This window comes from Lates calcarifer, unplaced genomic scaffold, assembly GCF_001640805.2.
Source record: "Lates calcarifer isolate ASB-BC8 unplaced genomic scaffold, TLL_Latcal_v3 _unitig_1633_quiver_864, whole genome shotgun sequence".
NCBI classification, from domain to species: domain Eukaryota; kingdom Metazoa; phylum Chordata; class Actinopteri; family Centropomidae; genus Lates; species Lates calcarifer.
The window spans coordinates 1,258-13,781 of record NW_026115662.1 but is presented as its reverse complement, the minus strand read 5'-3'; the positions used below and the strand labels follow the sequence as shown (position 1 = coordinate 13,781).

At 40.3% G+C, this 12,524-nt stretch overlaps 1 protein-coding gene across 1 annotated transcript; it reads left to right on the top strand.

The window, feature by feature from the left end:
- Positions 1-2,225: 2,225 nt before the first annotated feature.
- Positions 2,226-12,321, top strand: LOC108889762 (uncharacterized). The gene is made up of 3 exons (XM_018686386.2): positions 2,226-2,355; positions 7,487-7,604; positions 7,822-12,321. Exons 2-3 carry the CDS (start codon positions 7,505-7,507, stop codon positions 11,358-11,360), a joined length of 3,639 nt encoding a protein of 1,212 aa, XP_018541902.1. The 5' UTR covers positions 2,226-2,355; positions 7,487-7,504; the 3' UTR covers positions 11,361-12,321.
- Positions 12,322-12,524: the final 203 nt, after the last annotated feature.

The window sequence follows — 12,524 nt, the reverse complement described above, 5'->3', positions numbered from 1 at the left end:
TTGGTTCTGTCACTCCACTGATCCAAAGCTTCTTCAACGATTGTCTGATACTTTTCAACAACTCCCTGATGTTAGAAACACTAATCTACAAGTAGATACCATGATGAGGGACGCTGGATCAATCCTGACCTCTTGTTGTCGTTCTAGTAATCCAGCAAAGTAATGGAGTACATGGTTAAGAGATGACATCACCCCTCCAATGCACAGTACCAAATGCTACAGACTGGCAGCTGAATATCTTTAGCACGTCACAGTTCTTACAACACATATATTTAAGATAATAACAATGACTGAGTTGAGATGATTGAATTTCTCACTAACATCTGTTTTATAAAACGAGGAGATGCTGTTGTCAGCGTAGGTACGACCATGATGGAGACTCATCTGTTCTTAACAAGTCTCTTCATCCTTGACAGAACAATGAGATGTGCTACACGTCACCAGTGTTCAGTGACTTTTATATATTCAGTTCATGTGTCAGCTGGAATATTAGTTGCTGCACATTTCTCATTTTAGAACAACTGTCATCAGCATGTGAGAAGATCTTTAACCTTAAAGGTGTGAGAGCAGAGGAAACACTTGATGACACAGTGAGACAAGATGATGATGATGATGATGTATATATCATACATCATCTGTTGTCCAGGCCTCATCATAATCTATTATACTGACTTCAGCAGCCATTAGCAGCAGTAGGAGGATGTAGAAACCGATTTGACCACAAGAGGGCGATATCTTCACCTACTGCTCAGAGACCTGACAGGCTGAGGTTTCTCTCTTCACTGCTTTAATGCAGGTCTGAGAACAAGCCTCACAAATTAAAACTCTTCATAAATATCAAACACAAACCTCCAGTTTCTGTACAATCCTCAAAAAAAACAAACAAAAAAAAAATAAAAATAAAACAAAACCCACCAATCAGTTGAAATTAAACTGGACCTTGTCATTCTGGACTCAGTGGTTTGTCTTCCAGTTTCTGTTTTAGGTCAGATCCTGCCCCTCCCTCCTGCTCTGCAGTAACACTCTCTCCACCTTTTCCCCTCACCTGATTCCCCACACCCAGCTCTCTGTCAGACTCTGCCCTCCCAGCTGTAACTCTGACTTTCCATGTTAGCTGTCCCCGTCTCTTTCTGACCTCCTGTCTGCTTGAGGACGATGCCTTTCAGGGCCTCCTTTGTCCTGTTACCTGGTGTGTTTACCTGCCTGTTGCTGACTTCATCCCTCACCTGTCTCCTCTTACCTGCCACCCTCTGCATCTCTGAGAGTAAAGCTGAGCTGTTTCAGCTGTCACACAGTGTCTGGATATAGTGACAGTACAGACTGATTGCTGTGCACTAACATATAATGTGAAGTATGAATTCATGTGTTTCTGACACAGTCTTTATTCTGAGCTTCATTAACATCATTTTTACTGGTTTAACATTGTGTTTTCAGTTTGTGCCTCATGTTTCAGCTGAACTCAGTCACAGAAGTCTCCATCAGTTTCTCTGAAACATAATAAACCAGTGATGTTTAAAAAAAACCCAGAAGGCTCTTTAAAAACACTTCCTGCTGTTCTGGAGGTATGTTCAGATCAGAACATTACAGTATATATATACTGTACTTGATAATACTGCCACAGTACCAACATGTCACCACCTTGTTCTACACACATTGCTGATTAAGGCTGTGGATAAATTGCATCAACCAGCTGTGAACATGCTCAGCAACATTGTCTGTTGCTTTAGAAAAGAGGCTGAATAAAATGTATTTGTAGGTATTTAACTTATTGTTGTGTCTACTGTGGTAGACTGCTTTACATTTACACATTCAGTTTTAACTAATGAAAATAATACATTGATTAATAATGAGGAAAAGCCTGTTTCCACACACACTTATACAATCTGTCATACCTCTGGACGTGTAAAGTTATGGCTACTTCACACTGCATCTGTAAGATAATGTCTTTTCAGTAGCTGTTCACAGTCGTGGACACTGAAGGCCTTTGACAGACAAACTGCTGCCACTGATCTGTGTCTGCAGAATCTAAGAAAACAGTTCACCCTCAGTGCTTTGAGGTCATGTACGTTATATACAAATGCACAAGTGTGGTGATCTGATCACACCATTTCTGAGAAGTCAGTCTGATTCTCCTCTGCAACACAGGAACTCCTCCTCTGATAAACAGAGAGGAGATAAGGTAGCTCCACTTCTTCTGTCCACTTTCACTTTCACTTTAGCTGACGTGCAGAGGAGAATCAGGCTGACTTCCCAGAAATGCTGTGACCAGAATATTACACTGCTGAGATTATATAACGGGATATAAAATCTTAAACCTGCAGAGCAGCTTCGACTGAACACACACACCTTCTCACTGTAAGTATACTGTTCTGTTGTTTTTATCTAATTATTAAATTATTACTTCAGCCAAAATTGACCTGGAATGTACCCACTGTTGCAGCAAGCCTACAATAACCTGTAAAATATTCCCGCTTAACCAAAATAACCCAGAATGCAAAACAATCTATGGTGATAGAAAACCAAGAAAACAAACACCTATAGTAACATATAATTAAACCACAGGGTTCAGAAAGTTGATTTATGTTCATATAAAGATCAGTGGTAGATTATTGCAGATACAGAATCAATGCATATCAAATCAAATGACTAATCTTTGAGGGTGGAATTCAAAAACAACATCAATAAAAAATACAGTATTTAATGCAGTTACTTTTTAAGCTTATTACATTACATGACTGAAAAATCAAGGACACATGACTGATGTAACCTTTGGCTGTGTCTAATATCTGGGTGTGTAGACATTTATGTAGATGGAGCAAATGTCCACAGCACTTAATCCAAAGGCTGATACAGAATTTACAGCTGTGATTATTAGTTAGCTTGAAAATTCAGATGAATTATTTCTTCATTGGTCCATGGGGTGGATTGACAAACTACCCACTGGTGTTTAAGTAATTAAGTAAGTAATGTTAATGTTTCTAATGCAGGATTTTTATAATGTGCTATTTCTATTTTTACCAAAGTAAAACAAATCAGAAAACTTCTCCCACCACTGCCATTTATTCTGAATGACTGGTAACACTTTCTGTGAAGGTTGTGTCTCTGAGACATTATAAGACATAAGACACAAGATATTACAACACATGTATAAAAGTAAACCTCTCAGTAAATGTTTCTTATCATGCACAACTTAAAACATGATTTATAAAGTATTATAAGTGGTGGATATACTGTTTTATACCTCTGACATGGATTGAGTTTAAAGTCCCAAACCACTGGGCCGTGATCTTCAGCCTGATTCAGGTGTTCAAAAATTATCAGGAGTCGGCAGTGTCCAAGGCAGCAGAGTTTATTTGTCGAAAAAGAAACCCGAGAACAGTTCACAGTGCACACAAGATACACCAGAAGAGCCCCAAACTGTACTGGCTCTGTCCCTCTTTTATACAGTTTTGGCTGTGACTTTCCACACCTCTCTGATTATTTTACTGTTCTGTCCAATTTACACCATTAAAACACTGGTTCATTTAAATGTCCATCCTTGGACACCTCATTAAAATACACTATTAGCTTATCATCAAGGCCACTGTCTTCTGGAAAGCACCTGGGCTTTTCTTCTGGCTGCACTCCAGCTTACAGGGTCATGCCAGGGCAGACCCTGTCCTCTTTTGGCCTTTTCTCTCTCTGCTTTACTCCATTATGTTCTGGCCTGTTCTGGTTACATTTTTTTAAAAACTAAGTTACCTTTTATTTTTACACCATTATTTCTTAACTCTTCCTTGATTCATTTTTTTTCACACAAAATGTCACGACTAGGCTTGGAACCCCAATAGCAGAACACAGGCTTTAAGACAAACAACGTTTATTTAGGAATTGGTGGTGAAAAGGGGTCAGGATAGTGCTGGTCCAGAGAGGGGTGCTGCGGCAAGTGAAGGAGTCCAGGGGTGGGGAAAGGTTGTGCTGCTGTTGGTGCTGGTCCCGATGGAGAATATGAGTGGCAGGCAGACTGGAGGGAATGGCAGGTAGGCTGGTAGGCAGGCAGGCAGGCAAAAACAGAACAGAGAACACAGGGTAAGTAATGAACAGACTAGTACTTTAGCAGTAGCTGGCGTAAAACTAGAAGAGCCGAACTTCTCTCTAGACAAACCATGAACAGGAGTGACAATCCGGCAGGGACTGAAGGCAGGAGCAGGGATTAAGTACATCCTGGGTGATGGGCTGATAGGAAACAGGTGAGCTTGATCGTAGAGGCACGGCAGGTGTGGAGTGGCAGATCCAGCAGGAGAGACAGAGAGCAAGGGGGAGGGGCAGGCAACACAGAGAGACAAACAGACAGACAGGTCAAGGAGCTGACCTCGTGACACAAAATATGCATGCAGTGAACACTAACATCTACTCTCACATGGTGGCCTTTAACACACATATATCACATGTTTTCTTTGAACAGTAAATACTGATAATACCATTTCCACATATTTCTTTAAAATCACTAGCTTATTCCAGTACTTCACTTCACTCTTTGCACATCACATACCTGTTGACCAACTATACACTACACCTCCAGTATTCATAATGCTTCATACCTCCATGCCAAATGACAACAGTATTTGAAAGAAGAATCTGTCCTGAGTTACACTTTATAACCATCATAACTTTAGCCAGTTTTTTAAGAGACGTGGAGAACTGCACTAACGTATCCTAACAGATCATAAATTCTACATTTCTGAAATGGAATAATGTCTATATCCCTGAGTGATTCTCGCTTCTTAGTTTGGTTTGGTTTGTCTCTGGTGTTTTTACTTGTCTTTTCTCCTGTGTATATATAATCCTGTCTCTCTGCTGTTCAGTGTAGAGTCTTGTATTGTTTGTGCTTGTTCACCTGTGTTGTGTGATGATCTCTTGTTAGTCTGTGTTTTCCTACCACCCAGTGTAGTGGACTGGTTGCATTTGGATCCTTGAGTTTTGGGTTTTTGGACTTGGACTTCATCTACCTAAAGACTGTAAAAGACCTCCTTTTGTTATTAAAGCCGCCCCTTACTGACACTCACCCTAGCCCCTAAATGCAACTAAATTTTAATTAACAGACAAAGACACCATTACACCAAACACAGAGGCTAATGGTACGAGACTGAGGTAGTGTTAGGTAATTACCCAGGATAGGTATGAACATTCAACAGAGAGTGAAGTAAGGTGTTGCTGTGAGTGAGTATTTAGGCTCATCCAACCTACACTGGGTGAATAAATAGAAACTAACAGAGTCTCTTTAGAAACCAGAATCAGTGCAGTCCCAGTTTAAGGTTGTTATCCACTGGTGAGGAAAGTTTGAAAAGGGTTTATTTACAAGTGAAGGTTAGTTAATTTGGAAAAGTGTCTGGGCTGAAAACATAAAACTTTAGTAACATGCTACTGTAGATAAAAACAATACAAAAACATTGAGTGTCTGTATTCCTAACCAAACATTGTATTCTATGTACACTACAGGCCAAAAGTTTGAAAGCAAGATCAAATTTCAGCAAAAAAACATCATAGTTTCATTGGTATACATTGCAACAAAATACACATGATTATTATTTAAAGAGTCACTTATCAGAATACATTTTTACTATAATTATCAGGTATTTGGGTTTTTCTTGCTTAGACTTTTTTTTTTTTCAAAGTAACCTCCTCTGGCTTTAACAACAACCTGGCATATACGAGGCATTCGTCCTACAAGCTTTTTAAGGTAAAAAATAAAATTCCAAACTTTCTTAAGTCCATCAGTGAGAGACTGCTGAGTCATGGGACGCACTTTTCTGACTGATCGATCCAATTCGTCCCACACCAGCTCAATTGGACAGAGGTCTGGGGACTGAGGGGGCAAACCATCTTTCAAACAACACCTTCCTTTTCTTTTTTGTCTTGCAACCCAGACAGAGCTTGCTGCAAAACAAACTTTTGACCCACAAGTCTTAGTCCAGATGGAACTGCATGATGCTGGAGGATGGAGTGGTACTGTTCCTTCTTCGTGATACCCTTTACTTCAAACAAATCTCCTACCCTATCACCTGCAAAACATCCCCATGACATGGCACTACCACCTCCATGCTCTATTGTTGGTTTTACACATGGTGACGTTCACCGGTTTATCTGCGGACATAGACTCTACGATTTGAACCAAATAGTTTTCAAATGTTTTTAGTCATCATAGGTCCAATTTTTCTTTGCTTTTGCCCACTCATGTCTCTTTTTCTTGTTCTGTGGATGAAGTAGTGTTTTTTTGCAAATACAAAACCCTTCAGACCAGCCTTTCTCAAACGTCTTTTCACAGTTGTCAGAGATATGGGTTTTGACCTGGTCATGTTCATTTCTTCCCTTATTTGTGGTGCTGTTTTTTGCTGATCTCTCTTACTGGTGACAATGATATGTTTATCTTCTGTTTTGTAGTAACCATCTTTCTTCCAGACCTTTTTCTATCATCATAACTTTCTTCTAGTCTCTTCGGGATGTAGTGAACTCCTTTTTTGGACACCATTAGGCGTTTTGCAATTTCTCTCTCAGCGTATCCCTATTTCTTCAATGTACAAAATCTGTGCTCTTGTTTCTTTACTCGGCTGTTGCTTTCTAGCCATTTCTGTCAGAGATATGAAGACAGTTGAGATTTATTGGGATTTTTGTGTGCTAACTCTCAAAAGCCAAAGAGCTAAAGTGAATAATGCAAACTGTCAATTGTTTTTTACTTTTGCACTGAAGTTGTGACTCTGAAAGTCTGATCATGCAGTAATTACATTCCAAAAGCCATAGAACTCATACTGGTTTTAAAGAAAGGCATTCTGAACAGAAACTTGCTTCTAAATGTTTGGACTTTAGTGTATTCGTAAAAATTGCTGTCTTGTGCTGTAACAGTCATCATGTCTTCTAGCATTGCTGTTAGCTTATACAAAACTAAATCAAACATAATCTTTACCCAGATAATCACTAATATATGTTTTTAACCTGTCTAATATCAAGTAAATCAATTTACATCATTGCCTCTGTAATGGATTACTTTGGAAGCAAAAGGATTACTCTCAGAACATACACAACATGTCTATCAAGTAGAACTAAACAGGATTTCCCTAACCCATGACATAAACATATTATGCTCACCACTTACAAATCTTTATAAATCCTGTTTAAGGTTATTGTGCATAATAATAAACATTTTAGAGTTTACTTTTATGATGTAATGTCTTATGAATAAACAATGTCTCAGAATATAAGAGCAAATGCATTTAAAAAAAGTCCTATGTGTTTTTCTGATTTATGAGAATTGCTGCTGCAACATTACAATATCCTGTTGGGGATTAATAAAGTCCTCTATCCATCTAAAGCTCAGTACGACTATAATGAGAGGCTTTGTATTGCACCAAAATTAAATTAATGTCTAATAAAGAACACGACCACTTTGAGAGCTATTTTTCATTAGATACAGGTAGTGATAATTAAGCGAACTGTGTGTTTTGTTTTCCAGCTGAACTTTATCGACACCATGGCCTCATGTGGTGAAGGTACCATAGAGACTGCAGCTGTGGGAAGACCGTTCCAGCTCGGCATGCTGTATGACTGCCGGAAGGATGCTCTCATTCCAGGTCAGACCTCATGGATGTGTTGAATATCTCACTTCCTCTTATTGTGAATAAAAGAGTAAACAAACCAATACACAGTTTAAAAAGTATTGTGACACATACTTCAGAAGCTGCAATAGATATAATCTGGAAAACAGAATGTTAAACTGCTCACTGTTACACATTTAACTGTGGCATTTCAAGTCTTTGACTTTTCTCTGTATCATTAATTGGTCAACAGGTGTAACCTTATGGGATCTAAAGGAGCTACAAAAGAATACAAGTGTGCAACAACAAAATAATACTGAGTTTAATGTCACAGCATCAGATTCGATTGAGGAGAAGTCCAATTTGTTAAAGATCTCTGGCTCTCTTAAACTGAGTCTGTTGGGAGGACTGGTGAACGTGAGAGGATCAGCAAAATATTTCCAAGACACAAAGAAATCTCAGAAACAAGCTCGAGTGACTCTTCAGTACAACGCAACAACAAAGTTTGAAACACTGACAATGTCTCACCTGGCTCATGGACAGGTATCTCATCCTAATGTGTTTGAAGACGACACTGCCACTCACGTGGTCACAGCCATCCTGTACGGAGCTGGAGCTTACTTTGTGTTTGACAGAGAATCATCATCAGAGGACGAGACAAAACAAGTGGAGGGAGAAGCTAACCTCACCTTCAACAAGCTGAAATTCCTCACAGTAGATGCTGAGGCTTCACTCAACATGGATGACAAAGAGAGAGCAGCAGTAGAAAAATTTAGCTGCACGTTTCACGGAGACTTCAAGCTACCCTCCAACCCAACGTCCTTCACTGATGCTGTGAAAGTTTACAGGACCCTTCCTGACCTGCTGGGACAGGATGGAGAACATGCTGTTCCTCTCAGGGTGTGGCTATACCCTCTGGTGAAGCTGGATTCAAGAGCGGCAAGACTCCAAAGAGACATCAGCCGTGCTCTCATCACGTGCTCATCAGAAACTATAGAGAGTTTAAACAGGACAGAGATGAGATGCAGCGACCTCCTGAAAGACACCGCAGCAACAACATTTCCTGCCATGGAGAAGAAGGTTCAGGATTTGATGCAGATGTGTTGCCAGTACAAGCTTGACTTCATGCAGAAGCTCGGGTCAGTGCTTCCTTCAATCCGAGGGGGTGGGAAAGAGGAGAGTGTCCTTGAGGAAATCCTTAAGACTCATGAGAGGTCACCATTCAACAACAAAGACCTGGATCAGTGGCTAAAAACCAAAGGGAAGGAATCAGATACTCTGAAATCCTTCCTTAAACAGCTGGACAAACTAGGAGTGAAAATGGAAGACCATCTGGATGACCTGTTGTCTGATTTAGATGTCAGAAATGTTGTGTGCTTTTCATTTACCTCTGTAGACCAGCCTGATGGTTTCCTGGTCAAACTGTCCAATCATCTCAGACCAGCAGGAATGGTGGACTCTGCTGGATCCTCTGATCTACAGGACACGAACACAGACTGGCTCTCCAGTGATACTCGACAGACAATGAGGAAACAACTGAAACTGTTTGGAGAACTGAAGAAGTCCAGCAACAGTGATGACACCAAATTCATAGTTACATCAAAATATGCTGAGAGTCATCCTGGAGCGTGTATTTTCATATATGAAGACGGGTGTGATGATGCAGTCTGCTTTGTTTCTCCATCAAAACCTGCCACTCCATCCACCACTGCATCATATGACAGCTTCACAGTTACAGTATCTGAACCAGACTCTGTCACTGTAGAGTACACAGTAGACTACAGACAGAAACAGCAGCAGGACACTGAATGGACATCTCACCCAGTGAAGAAGAACCAAGAGACAGTAACTCTGTCAGGACTAAAGCCAGACACTGAGTATGAGATCAGAGCCACAGCTGTGGGTAAACTCAGCTATGCTGTCAGCAGTGATGTCTGCCGGGCTGTAACCCTCACAGCAGTTGGTCCACCCACTCAGGTAAAAGACACTGAAGTGAAAGCAAACTCCATCACTCTGACATGGAGCAACCCGTCTGTCCAATGCTGTGAATCTGTAAAACAGTTTATCATTGAGTTCAGAGAGGAGAACAGCAGTCAGTGGCAGAGTAAAGAGACCAGAGAGGAGGTCTACACATTCACTCTGAACAGCCTTAAACAGGATACAGTCTACTCCATCAGGATGTGCACAGATGGAGGTGTTGGAGTAAGTCAGCCTGGTGAAGAACTCAATGTTAAAACTAAGAAAGAACCACTGGATGCAAAGAAGTTCACACTCATCCAAGGTAATCCACCAGTCTACCTACTTAAACTGAAACCAGCAGGAGTTGGTCAGGTCAATAAAAAGGTTTTTGGAAGCGCACCAACCGGAAAGCAATCAAACAAAACCATTATGGTTGTAGGTGCAACTGGATCTGGCAAGACCACCCTCATCAATGGCATGATCAACTACATTCTTGGAGTCGATTGGGAGGACAACTGGAGATTTAAACTGATAAATGAAGAAACCAATAAAACACAAGCCTGCAGTCAGACGTCAGAGGTGACAGCCTACCAGATTTACCACACAGATGGTTTCAAAGTTCCCTACTCTCTCACAATCATCGACACTCCAGGGTTTGGGGACACCAGAGGAATCAAACAAGACAAAGAAATAACAGAAAAAATAAGACAGTTTTTCTCAGTCAATGGTGGAATTGATAGCATTGATGCAGTGTGCTTTGTAGCGCAGTCTGCTTTAGCTCGTCTGACACACACACAGAGATACATCTTTGAAGCCATCCTCTCCATTTTTGGGAAGGACATTGCCAGCAACATCATTGCTCTGGTCACCTTTGCCGATGGCAAGTCACCCCCAGTCCTGGAGGCCATCAAAGCTGCCAACATCCCATGTGCCACAAAGGAAGACGGGTCTATTCTCAATTTTAAATTCAACAACTCTGTCCTCTTTGCCGAAAACACAGGAGTCAAGCATGAGGACAACTTTGACTACATGTTCTGGAAAATGGGGAAAGCCAGCATGAATACATTCTTCACTCATCTAAATACAATGCAACCTCAGAGTCTGACCCTGACAAAGGAGGTTCTCCAAGAGCGCAAACAGCTTGAGGCGACTGTTGAGGGGCTGCAGCCAATGATTCGACAAGGTCTGTCAAAACTGGAGGAAATAAACAGCACAAAAGCTGCACTGGAAAACCACGAGACCCACATGAAGGAGAATGAGGACTTTGAATATGAAGTAGAGATTGAAAAATCTGATAAGATTGATCTGGAACCAAGAACCTTTGTCACCAACTGCCATGGGTGCAACTATAACTGCCATTATTCTTGTCAGATACCAAAAGATGAGCATAAACTTGGGTGTGCTGCCATGAAAAATAGAAACTGCACAGTGTGTCCAGGCAAATGTGTATGGAGCGATCATTTCAACATGAAGTACCGATGGGAGACAAAACGTGTAACAGAGAAGAGGACGTATCAGGACCTAAAGAGTAAATATGAGGCAGCTCTGGGGAAAAAGATGGATACAGAGAAAATCATTGAACAGTTGGAAGTAGAGTATGAGCAGGTGCAGGGGAAAGTTGTAGAAATGATGAACACTTTAACAAACTGCCTGCAGCGTCTGAGAGAGATCGCACTTCGCCCAGATCCTTTGGCTACTCCAGATTACATTGATCTCCTGATACAGACAGAGGAACAAGAGGCCAAACCTGGATTTAAACAGCGTATTAAAGAGTTAAACGAAGTTAGACAAGGTGCAGTTCCCTCAAGAAGGTGGCAGAGGGATTCACTCTAACTGACAAAGAGACATCAAAATGGAAGAAGATGAAGTCTACTGCTAAGGGGGTTTTCAACCATGTTGTCAACTGGTTTACTTCTGACAAGAGCAAGTGAAACAATCAGCAGTACACAGAGGTTATCATTGTCTGTTTGCAGTCGGTAAGAAGTAATTTTAGTTTCTCTGTGTACAATCCTCTAATTTATGCTTGTGCTTTAAACATTATGAGTTTTATGACATGACCATTTTATTTTCAATTAGATCGATGTGTCAATGTGTTGATAAATGTAAAACTCAGCAAAAAAAACATTCCTGATGATGAACTCGTATATCATTTACTTTTCTGGTTTAATCTTTTTTTTTTTTTTAGATTTCAGGTCTGATGTAATATCTTAGGTGTTTTGGGGTCCAAGCCCCCTCATGATAATGAAATCAAGGTTATTAGGTTGTAGTCAAGGTAGTTATTTACATTATCATATGTAATCCCCTAAAGCCTTATCTGTGGGGATACTGTCTGTGAGATGAGGTGTAGCTCGGTGTGATTGTTGTGAAGGATGATCATTACTTTCTTCATTTAACCAACCTTCTCATTTTTCATCACTGGTTGTAATTATGTTGAAGTTAGATCATATGTCACAGTAATGTCTCAGTAATTAACAGCTTTAGTGGTTATGGTTGTTGCTGTTTAGCTCTAATTTTACTTTCAACTTTTCCTGTGTATCTGAATCTATTAATGTATCATACATCATTGCCATATTATATAGTATAAGTCTGCCTTATCTTATCTGTCTTCTGTAACTTGTGTTAGAGGTTTTGAAACCTGTTAAGGAATAAACATCAAATTCAAACATGTACTTCAATCAACTCTTTGTGGGATTCTGTCACACTGAAGACGGTGATAGAAATCTAAAGAGACAGTCTAAGTGATTGATAACTATCTGCCATGTGTTATTTTATTGTATTTTACTCCCTGGAGAGTTTAGTGGATGGATTATCACTCTGTATCATGACCTGCACTGCTGGACTAAATGTAATCATTTTGATTTGTGCTCAATAAAAATTGCTTGTATTGACACTCGACAGCTCAGGTCTGGTCTCTGGTCTTTTAGGGGTTGAATAATAACACACAGTTTGGATCACTGTCTGGGGAGTGTGTGTGTGTGTGTGTGTGTGTGTGTGTGT